General features: G+C 49.9%; 1 protein-coding gene across 2 annotated transcripts in view; it reads right to left on the bottom strand.

Annotated features, from left to right (window-relative positions):
* The window catches only part of LOC143981431 (phospholipid scramblase 3-like), a 31,130-nt gene extending 12,872 nt beyond the window's left edge, over positions 1 to 18,258 (bottom strand). Inside the window, exons 1-6 of one of the 2 annotated variants that reach the window (XM_077479265.1) lie at positions 18,128 to 18,258; positions 17,727 to 17,867; positions 16,918 to 16,970; positions 7,582 to 7,609; positions 3,419 to 3,603; positions 1,380 to 1,541 (exon numbers count right to left, since the gene is read on the bottom strand). In XM_077479265.1, the coding sequence (XP_077335391.1) occupies positions 1,380 to 1,541; positions 3,419 to 3,603; positions 7,582 to 7,609; positions 16,918 to 16,970; positions 17,727 to 17,844 (546 nt within the window). In that variant the 5' untranslated portion in view covers positions 17,845 to 17,867; positions 18,128 to 18,258. Of the gene's footprint in view, positions 1 to 1,379; positions 1,542 to 3,418; positions 3,604 to 7,581; positions 7,610 to 16,917; positions 16,971 to 17,726; positions 17,868 to 17,941; positions 18,082 to 18,127 lie in introns of those variants that run through there. The other variant, XM_077479264.1, reaches the window with a different exon arrangement.
* Between the last annotated feature and the right edge of the window lie 4,036 nt (positions 18,259 to 22,294).

The raw sequence follows: 22,294 nt of genomic DNA, 5'->3' as shown, positions 1-22,294 counted from the left end.
AGTGTCGGTCTCTACAGTTTATTGGGCCATCAACCTCGGGGAACCCCCTAGACGAGCAACGAGGAGGAGAAGGTAACGGTAAGCCCAAAAATAATCAGCCGCTCCTTCGGGGGTCAGTGCTACATAGGTGAGGGAATAGGACCGGCTCAGATTAATGGATGCAATTGGACTATTGCTCAGACTCAATTAAAGTGATTGTAAGGCTTTGTTTTTAATTTTTTTATATTTATTATAAAATAACAAACATATCCACTATGCAGTTTGTTTTGCACAGAGTGGCCCCTGATCCTCGACTTCCGGGGTCCCTCAGCGGCTCTTGTGGCTCCTCCCCGCATTGTATAACCCCCCTTAGGAGGAGCACTCTCCGAGTCCACCATTTGCGTCCATAGGCGCCAAATGTATGACTCGGCCCCGCCCTCCGGCACCCGCATCATTGGATTTATTTGACAGCAGCGGGAGCCGATGGCTGCGTTGCTATCAATCTATCCAATCAAGAACCGAGAAGGAGGAAGAGCGCGTCTCTGCCGTGGGAAATTCCAGGGCTCAGGTGAGTAAAACGGTGGGGTGGGGGGAGGGGGGAGGGGCTGGTCACTAGAAGAAATGTTTTCACTTTAATGCATAGGATGGTAATATAATAATAATGTAATAGAAAATGGGAAACATTAACCAGATCAGTCAGTAAAGGGTTAAATAGTGGGTGGAGCTTAGCAGTGATACAGAGATTTGTAGAGGGGGACGGAGAGTGTAATGCCGCGTACACACGATCGGAATTCCTGACAGAAAAAGACAGATGAGAGCTTTTCATGGGAAAATGCGACCGTGTGTATGCGCCATCGGAATTCAGCTGTCCAAATTTCCCGCCAGCCAAAAATTGATAGCAGGTTCTCAATTTTCCAGACGGAAAAACATTCTATCGGAAATTCCGATCGTGTGCACGCAATTCCGACAGGCCAAAAATCACATTGATGTTCTTCCCGCCCACTAAACGCCGATATCCTGCCGAAAAGCTGTTTGTCTATGTACTGGGTTGTCTGACAAAGGGGCGGAGCAACGCACATCAGCCCCGCCCATCCCCGTCATCAGAGCTTCAATTTGACAGCTCCACTCACTCTCCCTGCGGCCATATGCCCCGGTGCCCCCGAATCACTGTCTGTGCTGGACCCATGGTCACACTGCTGCATGTCCGGTTAGGCTGTCAGAAATGGGTATGGGCACCACCCCTGAATCCGGGGACAAATCCGGGGACACACAGGCTCCGGGGACAGTGCACTCAAAACAGGGACTGTCCCTGGAAACCGGGGGACGTCTGGTCACCCTACCCTAGAGTATCCTGGATCAGAGACAAAATAATTTCACAGCATTTTGGGTGGGAGACCTACCTGATAATAGGTATCAGACATAAAACTTTCGCCCCATCCTGGACCTTTGACTTTAAGATAAATAAGTCCCGACGGGTCTGAGATGTCGAAGGCTGAAGAGAAACTTGCCCACGTTTTGTCTATGTAGCCGAGGAGCTCACCAGTGGAACTGGAGACCTGCAACTATAATAATGAATGGTCATGATGTAAATGTTCACCTGAGTCAGCTCAACCAAACCTCCATTGTGTGAATAGGGACTGAGCGGTGGGTCCTTCACCAGTCATTGATGGTCTGGGTTTCAATAGTAAAGTGGGGTGTCACCAGTCCTAGATGTCTGTGTTTGTTGTATTTCACCATTCCTAGAGATCTTTGTCCTGTAGCAGCTTAGTCCTAGTGATCTGTGCTCTGTGTTCTGTATACTACCAGTTCTGATAGCACCATCTACCCAGAACTAGTAGACCATGCTTTGTATCTCTCTAGTCCTGGAAGTTCTTAATATGCGATTTTGTGCTATGTATATCTCCCCCGTAGATTGAACCTTATCTCTCTCCGATCAGATTGTCCACCATTCACCCCCCGCCCCCCCCCATGGATCCCAGTGTTAGTGGTCTGAGTAGCACCCCCTCACTTCTAGTTCTCTATTATCCCTCCTTGATCCTAGTGGTCTATATCTTGTCTTTTGGTCCTAGAGTCCATATGCCTCGTATCCCACTAGACCCAGTAGTTTGTGCAATTGTATCTCCCCAATTTTAAAGGCCCATGCTTTGTCTCCCCCATCATCCTCAGTGGTGGGTGCCTTGTATGTTGCCAGTATTAGTGGCTTATGTATTGTATCTTCCCAATCCTAAAGGTCCATGCTCTGTATCTTCCTAGTCATAGAGGCCCATGCCTTGTCTCTTCCTAGTTCTAGTATGGCAGGGATATGCAATTAGTGGACCTTCAGCTGTTGCAGAACTACAAGTCCCATGAGGCATAGCAAGACTCTGATAGCCACAAGCATGACACCCAGAGGCAGAGGCACGATGGGACTTGTAGTTTTGCAACAGCTGGAGGTCCGCTAATTGCATATCCTTATAGTATGGTGTGCCTTCTGTCTTTCTCCAGTTCTATTGGTTTATGCATTGTATCTCCCCAGTCCTAAAGGTCCATGTCTATATCTACCCCGTTATAAAGGTCCATGTCTTGTATCCCACCAGTCTTAAAGGTACATGCCTTGTATCTCCCCAGTCCAAGTGGTGTATTCCTTGTATATGGTATCTCCCCAGTCCTAGAGGCACATACCTTGTATGTTCCCAGTCTTAGAGGTCCAAGCCTCTAATCTCACCAGTCCTAAGGTCCATCCCTTGTATCTCCCCGGTCTTAGTGGTGATGCCATGTATCTTACCCAAATTCCAGTGGTTTATATATGGTATCTCCCTAGTCCTAGAGGCCCATGTCTCATATCTCTGCAGTCCTAGAGCTTGATATCTTGTATCTCCCCAGTCCTAGTGGTGATGCTTTGTATCCCACCCCACTTCCAGTGGTTTATATATGGTATCTCCCGGTCCTAGAGGCCCATACCTCCTATCTACCCAATCTTAGTGACGTATACCTTGCATCTTACCCCACTTCTAGTGGTTTATGTATTGGATCTCCCCAGACCGGGAGGTTAATGTCTTGTATCTCACCAGTCCTAGAGGTTCCTGTCTTGTAGCTCACCAGTCCTAGAGGTCCAAGTCTTGTATCTTCACAGTCCTAGAGGTCTATGCCTTGCCCCCAGTTGTAGAGGTCCATGCCTTGTCTCTCCCCAGTTCTAGTGGTGTATACCTTGTATCTTCCCCCAGGTTTGGTGGTTCATGTATCGTGTCTAACCAGTACTAGAGGTCCATGTCTTCTGTTTTCTCAGCTTTAGAGGTCCATGTCGTATACCCCCCCCCCCCCCCCCCATAGTCCATGAGGTCTGTGCCTTGTATCTCAGAAAACTTAGAGATCCCCATCTTCAAGGACAGACTTGGAGGACTGGTATGAGACAAGTTCATATTGCCATCCACCATCAGTTTTCATCTCGTTTCGGGCTTACCTCGGTGTCCCAGTTGCAGAAATTGGAAGGCACGAGGAGATTTAGGACATTATATCCCTGAGTGCTGTTAACCATTAAATCCAAACGGGGGCCACAACATTCCTGCCGCTCAATGGCCTCATACAAGAGATGTCCATCAGGGTCATACAAGTCGTAGGTACAGAAGCTCTGAAAAGTGCTGTTCCCTGAAAAGACAGAATTTAGTTACGAGGCAGGACAGGTGACTTCAGGAACCTTCAGATATATATTCTGTCACCATCTAGCCATCTCCATTCACCTGTCAATTCACACCATTTCTATATATGATAGGCTGGGAAGCTTTCCATAGACTATGGGTGATCTACCAACCCTCCTCTGGTAGTCTCTCTCTGGGTGGGAGGAGCTAAAGAAAACAAAACATGGCTGCCATGTAGTAAATCAATGCTTGCATGACCTAGGTGGAACATGTCCTGAGGATACTCTGGAGTCATCAACCAAGCGGCTTCAGATAGGTGGAGATAGTTTTTTTTTGTTTAGGCTGGAGCTCTTTCGTTTAACTGATGCAGCCATCATGGAATCTAATCGCTTGAAGACCAGGCTTTGTCTGGCACTTCTTGATCGGGATAGCAGGTGTGTGCCGCCGGAGGCACGCGCACGCACCCGCTGCACTGCGGGGATACCGATGCTCGTGACCACCAGTCACGATGACCGCCGGCCACGAGCGATCGCGAGCACAAGGGACAGAACGCGGAAGTGTGTGTATGTAAACACACAAATCCCTGTTCTGTTCTCGAGAGGAGTGACAGATCGTGTGTTCCTATTAGCTAGGAACCACGATCCATCATTTCCTCTAGTCAGTCCCCCCCCCCTTCAGTTAGAATCGCCTGCCAGGGAACACACTTAACCCCCTTGATCTCCCCCTAGTGTTAACCCCTTCCCTGCCAGTGACATTTACACAGGAATCAGTGCATTTTTATAGCACTGATCGCTGTATAAAATGACAATGGTCCCAAAATGGTGTCAAAATTGTACCGTAATGTCGCAGTCCTGAAAAAAATCACATTACTAGTAAAAAAAATATAATAATAAAAATGCCATAAATCTATCCTCTATTTTGTAGACATTATAGCTTTTGCAAAAACCAATCAATAAACGATTATTGCAATTTTTTTTTTCTTTACCAAAAATATGTAGAAGAATACGCTCGGCCTAAACTGAGGAAAAAAAAGTAGCTTTTTAAAAAATAAAAAATAAAAATGGGGCTATTTATTATAGCCAATGTGTATTTTTTTTCCAAAATGATCGCTCTTTTTTTTGTTTACAGCGCAAAAAAAAAAAAAAAATGCAGAGGTTATCAAATAATACCAGAAGAAAGCTCTATTTGTGGGATAAAAAAAGGACGTAAATTTTGTTTGGGTGCAACATGGACGCATGACCACGCAATTGTCAGTTAAAGCGACGTAGTGCCAAATCGCGGAAAAAATGGCCCCCGGTCATTCAGCAGCCAAATCTCCAGTGATTAATTCTAATGCGAAAAAAAAAACAAAAAACAATATATAACCCAATTTTTTTTTTGGTAATATATAAAAGATGATGTCACACCGCGTACATACATACCAAACACGACACGCTTTAAAATTTTACACGCCAGTGTAACGGCGACAAAAATGATGTAGATTTTACTCTCCATAGGTGTCGCTTTAAAAGCCTTTACAGGTCCCCACTTTATATGCACAGAGGAGGTCTGGTGCTGGAATTAATGCCCATCATCTGATGCTCGATGCACGTTCGCCTTTGCATGCTAGCTGGGGGGGGCTTAATTTTTAATTTTAATGCTTCATTTATTTTGTTTATACACTGTTGCTTGACTTTTTTTTTTTTTTTTTATCACTTTTATTGCTGTCACAAGGAACGTAAACATCCGTTGTGACAGCAATAGGCGCGAGACCGAGACAGGTACTCTTTATGAATATGTTTCAGGAGATTCCATTTAACGACCCCTTCCTTTTCTGAAATGAACACAGTGAGTGATCTGTATCCAGGTCCGGGACAAGGGGGTGGGCAGGAGGGGGCGGCTACCATGGGCACTGTGGTATCAAGAGAGGAGGGGGCAGCGCAAGGAGATTGGGGGGGGCGGTTGTGTTAGAAGGGGGGAATTTGGGGGGGGGGGGGCAGCAGCAGGTAAAAATTGTTCTAGGAGGGGAAAATGGCGGGGTGGTAGGAGTTGTGATTTGGGGGTATTTGTGCTGGGAGGGGGGATTTGGGGGGCAGTTGGGGGTATGAGTTGTTCTAGGAGGGGAAGATGGCGGGGTGCTAGGAGTTGGGATTTGGGGGTATTTGTGCTGGGAGGGGGAATTTTGGGAGCAGCAGGGGGTATTAATTGTTCTAGGAGGGGAAAATGGGGGAGGGGGTTCTAGGAGTTGTGATTTGGGGGTATTTGTGCTGGTAGAGGGACTTTGGGAGGCAGCAGGGGATGTGAATTGTTCTAGGAGGGGAAAATGGGGTAGGGGGTGCTAGGAGTTGTGATTTGGGGGTATTTGTGTTCAGAAGAGGGATTTGGCGGGCAGCAGGGGGGTGCTAGGAGTTGTGATTCGGGGTATTTGTGTTCAGAGGGGGAATTTGGGAGGCAGCAGGGGTTATGAATTGTTCTAGGAGGGGAAAATGGGGGAGGGGGGTGCTAGGAGTTGGGATTTGGGGGTATTTGTGCTGGGAGGGGGAATTTGGGGGGCAGCAGGGGTGTGAATTGTTTTAGGAGGGGAAAATGGGGGGAAGGGGTGCTAGGAGTTGGGATTTGGGGTATTTTTGCTGGGAGGGAGAATTTACGGGGGAAACAGGGGGTATGAATTGTTCTAGGAGGGGAAAATGGGGTAGGGGGTGCTAGGAGTTGTGATTTGGGGTATTTGTGTTCAGAGGGGGGATTTGGGGGGCAGCAGGGGGTATGAATTGTTCTAGGAGGGGAAAATGGGGGAGGGGGTTGCTAGGAGTTGTGATTTGGAGGTATTTGTCTTTGTAGGGGGGGAATTTGTGGGGCAGTTGGGGGTATGAATTGTTCTAGGAGGGGAAAATGGCGGGGTGCTAGGAGTTGTGATTTTGGGGTATTTGTGCTGGGAGGGGGAATTTGGGAGGCAGCAGGGGGTATGGATTGTTCTAGATGGGGAAATGGGGGGGGGGGTGATAGGAGTTGTGATTTTGGGGTATTTATGTTCAGAGGGGGAATTTTGGAGGCAGCAGGGGGTATGAATTGTTCCACATGGGAAAAATTGGGGGGGGGTGATGGGAGATTTCATTTGGGGGTATTTGTGCTGGGTGGGGGACTTTAGGAGGCAGCCGGGGGTATGAACTGTTCTAGGAGGGGAAATTGGGATGGGGGTTGCTAGGAGTAGTGATTTGATGGTATTTATGTTTGGAGGGGGAATTTGGGAGGCAGCAGGGGGTATGAATTGTTCTAGGAGGGGAAATTGGAGAGGGGGGTTGCTAGGAGTTGTGATTTGGGGGTATTTGTGTTGCGAGGGGGGTAATTTGGGGGGTAGCAGGGGGGATAAATTGTTCTAGGAGAAGAAATTGGGGGGGGGGGGGTTGCTAGGAGTTGTGATTTGTTTTTTTTTGTGTTGGGGGGGAAAAGGATTTGTGCTGGAGGGGGGTGGGGGTTTATTTTAGAAGAGGTGATCTGGAGGGAATGTGTGTTAGGAGGGATCATTTTTTGAGGGGGAGGTTTGTGCTAGTAGGAATGATTGGGAGATATTTGTGCTGCTGGGGGGGAGGCAGGGATTTTTGGGGAAAATAATTTATGCTATGAAGAGGGGGGATTTATGCTTAGGGGTAAGCATATAGATTAGCCCCCTTCTTGGGAAGGGGGAGGGGGTGCAGTTTGGTTCACCCTGGGCTCTAGATTGCCCCCGTACTGTCTGTACCGGCCGCTCCTGTGCTCATTCTTAACTGAAGCATGGTAAACTGTCAACTAGGCTTCAGTTTCCAGTTGCTTATCATCCCGCTACAACCACTTGAAGTCAGATGATGTACCAGGTACGTGATTTGGCTGCAAATGCATAAACACTAGAGGACCAATGAGTTTAGTGATCAGAAAATGAAGAACGCTGGGCATGGGGGGCTAGCAAGGATGGAGGAGATATCAAGAGGACTACATTTTTAGAATTATGATTTATGTTTCAACAAAAACAACTTACATGTCTGTTTTACATAGAGCTCACTGACCTGTAAAACAAAGAAGAACGAAACGTATCAATGTGCATCCATCCAACGTCATTAACACTACTGCCAACTGGACAACCTCAAACTCTGCCCCTATGGCGGATGTCCCCACCACCTCCGTCATCATCAGCTGATGGTCACCTCTACCACATTCATCAACCACCAGACTAGAGGTCTACCTGAACTGTACAGAGAAGCCATGGCAACACTTCTGATACTTCCAACACTTCTTCTTCTCCACTTTGGGTTTGCCATCTTGGGTATAAGAGCTGGTTGTGGCTTTCTGAGGAACCCACTGTGCATGTGCAAGCTGGCATGCAGTGGCTGCTGGTGCTCTATTTTTTTGGGTGGAGCGGCAAACCTGGCCCCTTCTCTCCCACCACCCCACCCCATTGCTCGGTCGATCGCCACGTCCCTTGCCTGCCCACCCATCAGCCCTGAACTTACCCCATCTGGGTCAAAGCTTCAGCAGCTTCCCCCTGCATCTCCTCCTAAGTTCCGGCGGCTGCTTTTCATCCTGGCCAATTGGGTCTAGGTACTCCCGGCCAATCGGGTCTTGGGACTCCCGGCCAATGGGGTCTTGGGACTCCCGGCCAATCGGGTCTTGGGACTCCCGGCCAATGGGGTCTTGGGACTCCCGGCCAATGGGGTCTTGGGACTCCCGGCCAATCGGGTCTTGGGACTCCCAGCCAATCGGGTCTTGGGACTCCCGGCCAATCGGGTCTTGGGACTCCCGGCCAATCGGGTCTTGGGACTCCCGGCCAATCGGGTCTTGGGACTCCCGACCCATCGGGTCTTAGGACTCCCGGCCCATCAAGTCTTAGGACTCCCGGCCCATCAAGTCTTAGGACTCCCAGCCCATCAAGTCTTAGGACTCCCAGCCCATCAGGTCTTAGGACTCCCGGCCCATCGGCTCTCAGTAAGTAAGAGGGGTGAGGTAAGTGGCGTAATCCTTGCCTAGGCAAGCATTGCCAAAGCAAAAGCGGGTATTGATAGAAAATCAGCACTCACACCACCCCTTCCCCAAAAAAAGAAAAAAAAAAACAAGCTGTTGGGAGAAAGCAAACCAATAGTGAAGTTCCAGTTTAACCAGTTCTTGCCCAGTCTATAGCAAAATTACAGCCGGGAGGGACTTTCGTCGATCTGGGTGGACTTCATATGACACCTTCCTTGATCGGACCGCGCTGCGGCGTAATCTGTCATCGGCTATGTCCACCAATGCCCGATCAGTGTACCAGCCTGCTTCCAGTACCATGTGGTCATTGTGACCAATCACAACAGGTCACATGACAATTGTAAACAATGTAAGGCTTCCTTTTCGTGCCATCCATTGTGTACCATTGTGTTGCTAGCTGTGATGGGTCACAGTGATCACACCGGTACAGACAGGGCCAATCACACCTAATCACAACAAAACTCAATGCATGACTCAGTTTCACTAAGTAAGAATGATTGCTTACAGCAGTGAGATTCACTGATATAAACAATCATAAATGTAGTATATATATATATATATATATATATATATATATATATATATATATATATATATATATATATATATATTTATATATATATATATAAATATAAATATACACAATATATATATATTATATATATATATATATATATATATATATATATATATATATATACTGATCAGTTCCCCAGAGAAATACAGTGTTACTTTGGTAACACTGCACAGCTCTGGTCACGTTGTGTAAAAAACAAAAATCCAAAAAAACAAACACAAAAGAAAATTTAAAAAAATAATAAAATATATTCTTTTTTTCTTAACATACTGTCACCAGTCAGTGTCCCTGATCACCATCATCACACCAGTCATACAATAACACTGCATTGCACTGGTGACAGTATGTAAAATGTAGAAATTATTTATTTATTTATTTATTTCCTCAATTTCCAAAAAATTATGACAAAAAATGACAACTTCAAAAAACTCGCAATGCCTCTTACAAAATACCTTGTACTTTCCACTTTCCAAAAAGGGATAATTTGGGAGATATTTGTACTGTCCTGGCAGAGTGTGGGAAGGGGGGTGGGAAGTGGGGAGTGTGGGATGTGGGGTGGGGAGAGAGGGAAATAGAGTTGGAAGTGGGGTGGACAGTGTGGGAAATGAGGTGGAGGTGGGGCTGGGGTGAAAGTGGGATGGGGGTGTGGAGTCTGGGAAGTGGGGTGGGGAGAGTGAGATGTGGGGAGTGCGGGAAGTGGGGTGGGGAGTGTGGGATATGGGGAGTGCAGAAAGTGAGGGGTGGGGAGTCTGGGAAGTGGGTTGGGGAGTGCCGGAAGTGGGGTGGGGAGTGTGGGATGTGGGGAGTGTAGGACGTGGGGAATGTGGGCCGTGGAGAGGGAGTGGGGTGGAGAGTGCGGGAAGTGGGGTGGGGTGTGCCGGAAGTGGGAAGTGTGGGGTGGGGTGTGCCGGAAGTGGGGTGCGGAATGCCGGAAGTGGAGGAGGGAGTGTGAGATGTGGGGAGGGAGTAGGGTGGAGAGTGCGGGAAGTGGGGTGGGGAGTACGGGAAGTGTGGGGTGGGGAGTGCCGGAAGTGGGGTGTGCAATGCTGGAAGTGGGGGAGGGAGTGTGGGACATGGGTTGGGGAGTGTGGGAAGTACCAGAAGTGGGGTGGAGAGAGTGAGATGTGGGGTAGGGAGTGCGGGAAGTGGAGTGGGGAGTGTGGGAAGTGGGGAAAGTGGGTTGGGGAGTGTGGGACATGGGGTGTGTAAAATGGGGTGGGAAGTGGGGTGGAGAGTGCCGGAAGTGGGGTGGGGAGTGTGGGACATGGGGTGGGGAGTGCAGGAAGTGGGATCGGGAGTGTGGGACATGGGGTGTGTAAAATGGGGTGGGAAGTGGGGTGGAGAGTGCCGGGAGTGGGGTGGGGAGTGTGGGACATGGGGTGGGGAGTGCAGGAAGTGGGATCGGGAGTGTGGGACATGGGTGGGGAGAGAGGGAAATGGGGTTGGAAGTGGGGTGGACAGTGTGGGAAGTGAGGTGGGGCTGGGGTGGAAGTGGGATAGGGGTAGAGAGTCTGGGAAGTGGGGTGGGGAGTGCGGGATATGGTGAGTCTGTGAAGTGGCAGTGGCAGAATTATAGTGGTCGCTGAGATCGCCAAGGCGACCGGGCCCCATGCTGCAGGGGGCCCTTGAGGGCACCCCTGTATATCTGAAGGAGCGGGCGGCTGAGACCGAGCTCCCCAATCTTCAGCCGAAGTGTAATCGGCACTGTGCGCTGTGCGGGGAGCTCGGAGTCATCACACTGCTTATAACTAAAGTGAAAGCAGTGTGTGCTCTTTGTCTCCCCCTACAGTGCAGTACCCGGCAGGAAGAGGTAAGATAAAGCACTGCCGTTTTAAAAAAAAGACTTTATGTGTGTGTGTGCATTTTTGTGTGTGTGCATGTGTATGTGTATGTGTGTGCATGTATGTGTATGTGCATGTGTGTAGATGGCGAGAGGGCGGGGGGGCACACTGGGGGCATTCAAGGGCACACTAGCAGCATTTGATGGCACACTGGCAGCGTTTAATGGCACAATGGCTGCCAGTGGCGTAACTAGAACCTTCAGGGCCCCGATGCAGGAAACCATGAAGGGTCCCCCTGACAGGACCCTTTACTCCGAGTTTGGTGGCGGAACAGCAGGGCCCGGTTGCAAGTGGGTGGCTGCATGTAAAGGAACAAATTTCTCCATTTGCCGCCGCTTCTCCACCTCTCCCTCCAGCAGGCATTCAGCGGCTGCAGGAGGAAAATGGAGAGACGGGTTCCTCTATGTCGGTGTTTCTCAATCTTTTTCCAGTCAGGGCCCCCTTTAAGTACATCCCCCCCCCCCAGGTGAATGGGCTGCACTCCAACCCCCCTGCAACTGTGTGCATTGCATGTAGTTGCAGCATAGTGATGATGCATTTAAGGGGTTGTAAACCCTTGTGTTTTTTCACCTTAATCCATCCTATGCATTAAGGTGAAAAAACACCTGGCAGTCACCGGAACCCCAGCCCCCCCCCCGTTTTACTTACCTGAGCCCTGGAACTTCACCGGGGTTCTCGGCTCCTGATTGGATAGATTGATAGCAGCTCAGCCATTGGCTACCACTGCTGTTAATCAAATCCAATGACGCGGGCGTCGGGGGCGCCTGCAAGGTAACCCCCCCCCCCCCCCGGGAGAATGCTTCTCATAGGGGATTGTCTGATAAGAGGAGGAGCCACAAGAGCCACCGAGGGACTCCAGAATACAAGGTTCGGGGCCACTCTGTGCAAAACGAGCTGCACAGTGAGGGTAAGTATAACATGTTTGTTATAAAAAAAAAAGCAGCAAACCTTTACAATCACATTAAGGGATTAATACAGGTGGTCAGGAGGCAACATATTGCCCCTTTACCAGCTGTCAAATGCCTCTGAAAAGGGATCTGAGCACAGATCGCTTTTCAGAGGAATAGCATTTTTTTTTGCTGGTACTTTGAACAAGCAAGAAAAAAAAAACAGTTCTGATTCTACACATATGGGGTAGGGCTGGGGAAAAAAATCGATTTGAATCTTGAATCGAGTTGAGAGGTCAAATTTGATTCAAATTTTCAGCAAATAGTTTTTGTAAGATATTTATTTTTTCACCAGGATCGGTGCTGACACCGCACCAGTCCTGAGGAGCTGCGGACAGGAGTTTTTAGGTGAGGCCACGGCTTCGGCCTAGTCCGTGAGGCCGGACCCACAGACTAGGACTAGGCCTCACCTAAAAACTCCTGCCCGCAACTCCTCAGGACTGGTGCGGTGTCCATAAATAAAACTAGACAACCCCCTATGAGAAGCGCTCTCCCGGGGGGGTTACCTTGCAGGCGCCCCCAACGCCCGCGTCATTGGATTTGATTAACAGCAGTGGTAGCCAATGGCTGAGCTGGTATCAATCTATCCAATCAGGAGCCGAGAACCCCGGTGAAGTTCCAGGGCTCAGGTAAGTAGTACGGGGGGGGGGCTGGGGTTCCGGTGACTGCCAGGTGTTTTTTCACCTTAATGCATAGGATGGATTAAGGTGAAAAAACACGAGGGTTTACAACCCCTTAAATGCATCATCACTATGCTGCAACTACATGCAATGTACACAGCTGCAGGGTGGTTGCAGTGCAGCCCATTCACCTAGGGGGGTGTACTTAAAGGGCGCCCTGACTGGAAAAAGATTGAGAAACACCGACATAGAGGAACCGGTCTCTCCATTTTCCTCCTGCAGCCACTGAATGCCTGTGGGAGGGAGAGGTGGAGAAGCGGCGGCAAATGGAGAAATTGGTTCCTTTACATGCAGCCACCCACTTGCAACCGGGCCCTGTTGTTCCACCACCAAACTCGGAGTAAAGGGCCCTGTCAGGGGGGCCCTTCATGGCTTCTTGCATTGGGGCCCTGAAGGTTCTAGTTATGCCACTGGGAAGTGGGGTGGGGAGTGCGGGATATGGGGAGTGCAGAATGTGTGGGGTGGGGAGTCTGGGAAGTGGGGTGAGGAGTCTGGGAAGTGGGGTGGGGAGTGCAGGATATGGGGAGTGCAGAATGTGTGGGGTGGGGAGTCTGGGAAGTGGGGTGGGGAGTCTGGGAAGTGGGGTGGGGAGTGCGGGATATGGGGAGTGCAGAATGTGTGGGGTGGGGAGTCTGGGAAGTGGGGTGGGGAGTCTGGGAAGTGGGGTGGGGAGTGCGGGATATGGGGAGTGCAGAATGTGTGGGGTGGGGAGACTGGGAAGTGGGGTGAGGAGTCTGGGAAGTGGGGTGGGGAGTGCGGGATATGGGGAGTGCAGAATGTGTGGGGTGGGGAGTCTGGGAAGTGGGGTGGGGAGTCTGGGAAGTGGGGTGGGGAGTGCGGGATATGGGGAGTGCAGAATGTGTGGGGTGGGGAGTCTGGGAAGTGGGGTGAGGAGTCTGGGAAGTGGGGTGGGGAGTGCGGGATATGGGGAGTGCAGAATGTGTGGGGTGGGGAGTCTGGGAAGTGGGGTGGGGAGTCTGGGAAGTGGGGTGGGGAGTGCGGGATATGGGGAGTGCAGAATGTGTGGGGTGGGGAGTCTGGGAAGTGGGGTGGGGAGTCTGGGAAGTGGGGTGGGGAGTGCGGGATATGGGGAGTGCAGAATGTGTGGGGTGGGGAGTCTGGGAAGTGGGGTGAGGAGTCTGGGAAGTGGGGTGGGGAGTGCGGGATATGGGGAGTGCAGAATGTGTGGGGTGGGGAGTCTGGGAAGTGGGGTGGGGAGTCTGGGAAGTGGGGTGGGGAGTGCGGGATATGGGGAGTGCAGAATGTGTGGGGTGGGGAGTCTGGGAAGTGGGGTGGGGAGTCTGGGAAGTGGGGTGGGGAGTGCGGGATATGGGGAGTGCAGAATGTGTGGGGTGGGGAGTCTGGGAAGTGGGGTGGGGAGTCTGGGAAGTGGGGTGGGGAGTGCGGGATATGGGGAGTGCAGAATGTGTGGGGTGGGGAGTCTGGGAAGTGGGGTGAGGAGTCTGGGAAGTGGGGTGGGGAGTGCGGGATATGGGGAGTGCAGAATGTGTGGGGTGGGGAGTCTGGGAAGTGGGGTGGGGAGTCTGGGAAGTGGGGTGGGGAGTCTGGGAAGTGGGGTGGGGAGTGCGGGATATGGGGAGTGCAGAATGTGTGGGGTGGGGAGTCTGGGAAGTGGGGTGAGGAGTCTGGGAAGTGGGGTGGGGAGTGCGGGATATGGGGAGTGCAGAATGTGTGGGGTGGGGAGTCTGGGAAGTGGGGTGGGGAGTGCGGGATATGGGGAGTGCAGAATGTGTGGGGTGGGGAGTCTGGGAAGTGGGGTGAGGAGTCTGGGAAGTGGGGTGGGGAGTGCGGGATATGGGGAGTGCAGAATGTGTGGGGTGGGGAGTCTGGGAAGTGGGGTGGGGAGTCTGGGAAGTGGGGTGGGGAGTTCGGGATATGGGGAGTGCAGAATGTGTGGGGTGGGGAGTCTGGGAAGTGGGGTGAGGAGTCTGGGAAGTGGGGTGGGGAGTGCGGGATATGGGGAGTGCAGAATGTGTGGGGTGGGGAGTCTGGGAAGTGGGGTGGGGAGTGCGGGATATGGGGAGTGCAGAATGTGTGGGGTGGGGAGTCTGGGAAGTGGGGTGGGGAGTGCGGGATATGGGGAGTGCAGAATGTGTGGGGTGGGGAGTCTGGGAAGTGGGGTGGGGAGTCTGGGAAGTGGGGTGGGGAGTGCAGGATATGGGGAGTGCAGAATGTGTGGGGTGGGGAGTCTGGGAAGTGGGGTGGGGAGTGGCAGAAGTGGGGTGGGGAGTGCGGGATATGGGGAGTGCAGAATGTGTGGGGGGGGGAGTCTGGGAAGTGGGGTGGGGAGTGCGGGATATGGGGAGTGCAGAATGTGTGGGGTGGGGAGTCTGGGAAGTGGGGTGGGGAGTGCGGGATATGGGGAGTGCAGAATGTGTGGGGTGGGGAGTCTGGGAAGTGGGGTGGGGAGTGCGGGATATGGGGAGTGCAGAATGTGTGGGGTGGGGAGTCTGGGAAGTGGGGTGGGGAGTCTGGGAAGTGGGGTGGGGAGTGCGGGATATGGGGAGTGCAGAATGTGTGGGGTGGGGAGTCTGGGAAGTGGGGTGAGGAGTCTGGGAAGTGGGGTGGGGAGTGCGGGATATGGGGAGTGCAGAATGTGTGGGGTGGGGAGTCTGGGAAGTGGGGTGGGGAGTGCGGGATATGGGGAGTGCAGAATGTGTGGGGTGGGGAGTCTGGGAAGTGGGGTGGGGAGTCTGGGAAGTGGGGTGGGGAGTGCGGGATATGGGGAGTGCAGAATGTGTGGGGTGGGGAGTCTGGGAAGTGGGGTGGGGAGTCTGGGAAGTGGGGCGGGGAGTGCGGGATATGGGGAGTGCAGAATGTGTGGGGTGGGGAGTCTGGGAAGTGGGGTGGGGAGTGGCAGAAGTGGGGTGGGGAGTGCGGGATATGGGGAGTGCAGAATGTGTGGGGTGGGGAGTCTGGGAAGTGGGGTGGGGAGTGCGGGATATGGGGAGTGCAGAATGTGTGGGGTGGGGAGTCTGGGAAGTGGGGTGGGGAGTGCGGGATATGGGGAGTGCAGAATGTGTGGGGTGGGGAGTCTGGGAAGTGGGGTGGGGAGTCTGGGAAGTGGGGTGGGGAGTGCGGGATATGGGGAGTGCAGAATGTGTGGGGTGGGGAGTCTGGGAAGTGGGGTGGGGAGTCTGGGAAGTGGGGTGGGGAGTGCGGGATATGGGGAGTGCAGAATGTGTGGGGTGGGGAGTCTGGGAAGTGGGGTGAGGAGTCTGGGAAGTGGGGTGGGGAGTGCGGGATATGGGGAGTGCAGAATGTGTGGGGTGGGGTGTCTGGGAAGTGGGGTGGGGAGTCTGGGAAGTGGGGTGGGGAGTGCGGGATATGGGGAGTGCAGAATGTGTGGGGTGGGGAGTCTGGGAAGTGGGGTGGGGAGTCTGGGAAGTGGGGTGGGGAGTGCGGGATATGGGGAGTGCAGAATGTGTGGGGTGGGGAGTCTGGGAAGTGGGGTGGGGAGTGGCAGAAGTGGGGAGTGTGGGAAGTGGGGTGGGGAGTGGCAGAAGTGAGGAGTGTGGGATAGGGAGTCTAGAAAGTGGGGTGGGGAATTCGGAATGTGAGATGGGGAGTGCGGGAAGCTTTTGTCTGTTGGGTTGGAAAGTGTTAAAGCTCGGAGGTTTGCTTGGCGTTGGGAAGGTTGGAGATTGAATGGTTAACAAGAAAGTTTTTATTTTTTATTTTTAGAGTGAGTGTTAGGCCGCGTACACACGGGCGGACTGTTCGCCCAACTTTGTCCGCTGAACAGTGTTTCAGCGGACAGTCCGCTCGTGTGTGGGCTTCAGCGGATAGTTTCAGCGGACAGTCTGTCGAACAAAGTTTTTCGGAATTTCCGTAAGACAGTCCGCTGAAACTTGGTTTCAGCGGACAGTCCCCTCGTGTGTAGGCTTGTTCGACAAACTAAGTTTCGCGCATGCTCAGAAAGGATTTACACGCCGAAGGTTGCATTGCAGTGTATAGGACGTCGAATTTCTCGTCCCGTCGTACGTGCCGTTCACGTCATCGCGCACGGTTTCAGCGGACTGTTCGTTAATCGTGTGTGGTCAAGTCCGTTCATGCTAATTTTGAGCGGACTGTTTGTCGGATTGCTCGTGTGTACGCGGCCTTAGATAAACACATTTTCATGTTTGTATTGATGAGAAACTTGAATATGTTTGTACACCCCCCCCCCCCCCCCCCCCATGAGATAAGTGGAGTTGGTTTGGCCCATTACTTGTTAAATAATGTATATCAATGTGATAGACAAAGAATAGATCCTGAGAGCAAATCTGTTGAGTTCCGATAACATCTCACCTGGAGCAGATTCTCCAGACCGGGGGGGACTACCGGAACTCCAGCCATGATACCTGCAATAGATAGATAAATAGATAGATAGATAGACAGATAGATAGACAGATAGATAGACAGATAGATAGATAGATAGATAGATAGATAGATAGATAGATAGATAGATAGATAGATAGATAGATAGATAGATAGATAGATAGATAGATAGATAGATAGATATCGATAGATAGATAGATAGATAGATATCGATAGATAGATAGATAGATAGATAGATAGATAGATAGATAGATAGATAGATAGATAGATAGATAGATAGGATAGATAGATAGATAAGATAGATAGATAGATAAGATAGATAGATAGATAAGATAGATAGATAGATAGATAGATAGATAGATAGATAGATAGATAGATAGATAAGATAGATAGATAGATAAGATAGATAGATAGATAGATAGATAGATAGATAGATAGATAGATAGATAGATAGATAGATAGATAGATAGATAGATAGATAAGATAGATAGATAGATAAGATAGATAGATAAGATAGATAGGTAGATTCTAAAGAGCAATAAGGATCATGAAGAAGATTTTTGTAAGGTGGGAGGTTTGATCTGGAGAACATCCAAGCGTGATCTCTCGCTGACCACCACACAATTGCTAAATACATTATATCATATCTCTCTCTCTCTCTCTCTCTCTCTCTATATATATATATATATATATATATATATATATATATATATATATACACAGTATATACACACATATATACAGACCCTGGTGATGTCAGATGACGGAGAAGGACTTACCTTTGGAGGTTGTTGCTGTGCAGTAATCAGGGCGTTGTTCTGTCATCTCCCAGGAAACACCATGGTGGTTCTCAGAGGACGTCTCACCTCCATCCTGTAGCCGAGAAGCTGAGATCATTCCTCAGACAGGTCCTCTTCATTCTATAGGAAGAGGCGATATTAGGACGTGTGATAGGATGCAGCACCCGGGGGGGAGGATGGAAGACATTGATTACCAGAACAATGGAGGAGACCGTCTCTTATGAATAGCTGGAGGATGGCGATATCATGCTGTGTGCTGAACGGATCTCTAGACAAAAGCTGCACGGAGACGATGCTGAGCCCCTCTCAGACACCGTCCATCCTCCCACCACAATTACTCAGCACCGTACATTCATGTCTCCATAAAGAATACCTCTCACCCGCCAAATACTCTCACGTAGGGCAGTGTTTCTCAACTCCAGTCCTCAAGGCGCCCCCGACGGGTCATGTTTTCAGCCTGCCCGTTATTTTACACAGGCGATACCATCCGTTTCACTGCCTTAGTAATTACCATAGCCGTTTCATCCGAGGGAAATCCTGAAAACATGACCTGTCGGGGCGCCTTGAGGACTGGAGTTGAGAAACACTGATGCAGGGGTTAATCCCTTGTGATCGCAATAAAGTAAAAAAAAAAAAAAAATAATAATAATGAAAAGACAAAAAGTTAAAAAGAATTATAATTAAAAAAATCAATCATAAGCATAAATAATAATAAAAAAAGTGCTCAAAAATTAACCATAACCGTAAATAAAAACAAAATAATATAAAACATTTTAAAAAGTATAACAAAATGTACTTAAAAAAAATTAACTGTAAACACAAATAAAAAACAATAAAATAAAAAAGCTTAGACAGTACCAGTTGGACCTCTCTGATAGAGTCTTCTCATTTGGCCAGGACCAGATGAACCTCTCTGATAGGGTATTCTCATTTGGACAGGACCAGGTGGACTTCTCTGATAGAGTCTTTTCATTTGGAAAGGACCAGTTGGACCTCTCTGATAGAGTCTTCTCATTTGGAAAGGACTAGATGGACCTCTCCTATATAGTCTTCTCATTTGGACAGGACCAGGTGGACCTCTCCTATATAGTCTTCTCATTTGGACAGGACCAGGTGGACCTTTCCTATATAGTCTTCTCATTTGGACAGGACCAGGTGGACCTCTCTGATAGAGTCTTCTCATTTGGAAAGGACCAGGTGGACCTCCCTGATAGAGTCTTCTCATTTTGAAAGGACCAGATGGACCTCTCTGATAGAGTCTTCTCATTTGGAAAGGACCAGTTGGACCTCTCTGATAGAGTTTTCTCATTTGGCCAGGACCAGATGAACCTCTCTGATAGGGTATTCTCATTTGGACAGGACCAGGTGGAGTTCTCTGATAGAGTCTTTTCATTTGGACAGGACCAGTTGGACCTCTCTGATAGAGTCTTCTCATTTGGAAAGGACCAGATTGACCTCTCTGATAGAGTTTTCTCATTTGGACAGGACCAGGTGGACCTCTCCTATATAGTCTTCTCATTTGGACAGGACCAGGTGGACCTCTCTGATATAGTCTTCTCATTTGGAAAGGACCAGGTGGCCTTCTCTGATAGTTTCCTCATTTGGACAGGACCAGGTGGACTTCTCTGATAGAGTCTTTTCATTTGGACAGGACCAGTTGGACCTCTCCGATAGAGTCTTCTCATTTGGAAAGGACCAGATGGACCTCTCTGATAGAGTTTTCTCATTTGGCCAGGACCAGATGAACCTCTCTGATAGGGTATTCTCATTTGGACAGGACCAGGTGGACTTCTCTGATAGAGTCTTTTCATTTGGACAGGACCAGTTGGACCTCTCTGATAGAGTCTTCTCATTTGGACAGGACCAGGTGGACCTCTCCTATATAGTCTTCTCATTTGGACAGGACCAGGTGGACCTCTCTGATAGAGTCTTCTCATTTGGAAAGGACCAGGTGGACCTCTCTGATAGAGTTTTCTCATTTGGACAGGACCAGGTGGACCTCTCCTATATAGTCTTCTCATTTGGACAGGACCAGGTGGACCTCTCTGATAGAGTCTTCTCATTTGGAAAGGACCAGGTGGACCTCCCTGATAGAGTCTTCTCATTTGGAAAGGACCAGATGGACCTCTCTGATAGAGTCTTCTCATTTGGACAGGACCAGGTGGACCTCTCCTATATAGTCTTCTCATTTGGACAGGACCAGGTGGACCTCTCCTATATAGTCTTCTCATTTGGAAAGGACCAGGTGGCCTTGTCTGATAGTTTCCTCATTTGGCCAGGACCAGATGAACCTCTGTGGTAGAGTCTTCTCATTTGGACAGGACTAGATTGACCTTCCCCTTGGGGGGGGTGATATAGGGGGGAATTAAAGATCCATATCAGAGTGCTTCTGATGTCATGTTTTTTTTTTTTTGGGGGGGGGGGGGGGGGGCTCAAGGGGACAATAAAGATTTTTCAAAATCAGAAGGGAGGTAGTGCTCTACCCAGGGCTTCCACAAACGTTCATTTTTTTGGTTCTGTAAAGGAAGACTGCTTCTATTTTGGCATTGATTATGGCTCTGGTGAATGTTTTTGATCTCTACAATATTAATATAGGGTGTTTTCCAGGCCTTGGCGATGGTTTACTTCGCTGCGGTGGTAACCTTCAGGAGGAGTTTAAATTGTAGGCAAATCACTTCCAAAGGTTTTACATTGAGCAAGGCCGTGGCTGGGTCTGGGTCCAGTGAGCTGTTAATCACAGCGGAGAGGATATGGAAAATTTCAGTCCAAATTTCCTTTGCCAGTGAGCAGGTCCACCAAATGTGGTGATGGGTACATGCTTCTGTGCAGCTGCAAAAGCAGTAGGGGGGGGGGGGTGGTATGTGGCCATTTTGGGCAGGGACGGGGCACCAGTGCATGAGGACTTTGCAGTTTGTCTCTAGCGCCACAATATTTTGTGAGGCCGATTTGGTAGCTCCCCATATATCTGACCAGTCTTTGGCATCTAGTTGGAGCCTCAGATCTCTCTCTCCCACTTGATAGAGTCTTCTCATTTGGACAGTACCAGATGGACCTACCTGATAGAGTCTGCTCATTTGGACAGTACCAGATGGACCTACCTGATAGAGTCTTCTCATTTGGACAGGACCAGATGGACCTCCCTGATAGAGTCTTCCCATTTGGACAGTACCAGATGGACCTCCCAGATAGAGTCTTATCATTTGGACAGTACCAGATGGACCTCCCTGATAGAGTCTTCTCATTTGGACAGTACCAGATGGACCTCCCTGATAGAGTCTTCTCATTTGGACAGTACCAGATGGACCTCCCAGATAGAGTCTTCTAATTTGGACAGTACCAGATGGACCTCCCTGATAGAGTCTTCTTATTTGGACAGTACCAGATGGACCTACCTGATAGAGTCTTCTCATTTGGACAGTAACAGATGGACCTCCCTGATAGAGTCTTCTCATTTGGACAGTACCAGATGGACCTCCCTGATAGAGTCTTCTTATTTGGACAGTACCAGATGGACCTCCCTGATAGAATCTTCTCATTTGGGCAGTTGGCTTGGTTTGATTACTCATCTTCATCCTCAGAGCTGAGCACTGCAGCCCAGAACCCCTGAACATTTTTTGTATTCCTTGTTTTCTCTGGAATCTTCATCATCCTCCAACTAATTTTGTGTGTGCTGAGATAAAGGGCAAAACATTTCGACCTTCGTGGACTCGTGGAAGTAAAGTTGTGGACAGGTTTTCACTGCAGACGTCACTGGAAGAACTCTCTGTGGCAACACATTTATAGAGCCTGCTGCCTCCTGCACACTAGCAGAGATTTGCACTATAAGGCAGCGGTCGGTCCCCAACCTTTTTGGGACCTGTTTCTTGGTAGAGGTTTTTTCCAAGGACCAGGGCGTGATGGTGTCGGGGTTGAGGGGGAATTTTTTGTAGGCAGGTGATTTGCTGGGCAAATGGCTTGTGTTAGCAGTTCAATCACCTTGACACGTCGCTTGATATGGTGTCAGGATGATTGAATCACATTATTTCTATTACTAGACCATAATGCAGAATCAGTGGGAGCTCTGAGTGTGTCACTTGCCACCAGATGCAGCGTGCCACTGTAGCCTGCCACCAGATGCAGCATGCCCCATTCCACCATCGCCTGCCACCACATGCAGCGTGCCACTTCCCACTGTCACCAGCCATCAAAAACCGCGTGCCCCTTTCCACCATTGCCTGCTACCAGATGCAGCTTGTTACTTGCCACCGTCGCCCACCACCAGATGCAGCGTGCCCCTTGCCACCATCACCTGCCACCGGATGCAGCTTGCCACTTGCCACCATCCCCAGCCACCAGATGCAGCATGCCATTTGCCCCCGTTGCCTGCCATCAGATACAGCATGTCACTTGCCACCCATAGCCTGCCACCAGATGCAGTGTGTCACTTGCCACCTGAAGCCTGACTCCAAATGCATCATGTCACTTTTCACCCGTAGCCTGCAACCAAATGCAGCGTGCCACTTGCCACTATCACCTGCCACCAGATACAGCTTGCCCCTTGCCACCAT

The sequence above is a fragment of the Lithobates pipiens genome, unplaced genomic scaffold, assembly GCF_037356315.1.
Source record: "Lithobates pipiens isolate NorthernLeopardFrog02 unplaced genomic scaffold, aLitPip1_a1.2 Scaffold_157, whole genome shotgun sequence".
In the NCBI taxonomy this organism is placed as follows: Eukaryota; Metazoa; Chordata; class Amphibia; order Anura; family Ranidae; genus Lithobates; species Lithobates pipiens.
Note: the sequence above shows the minus strand (reverse complement) of the source record. Positions and strands in the feature narration are given on the sequence as shown.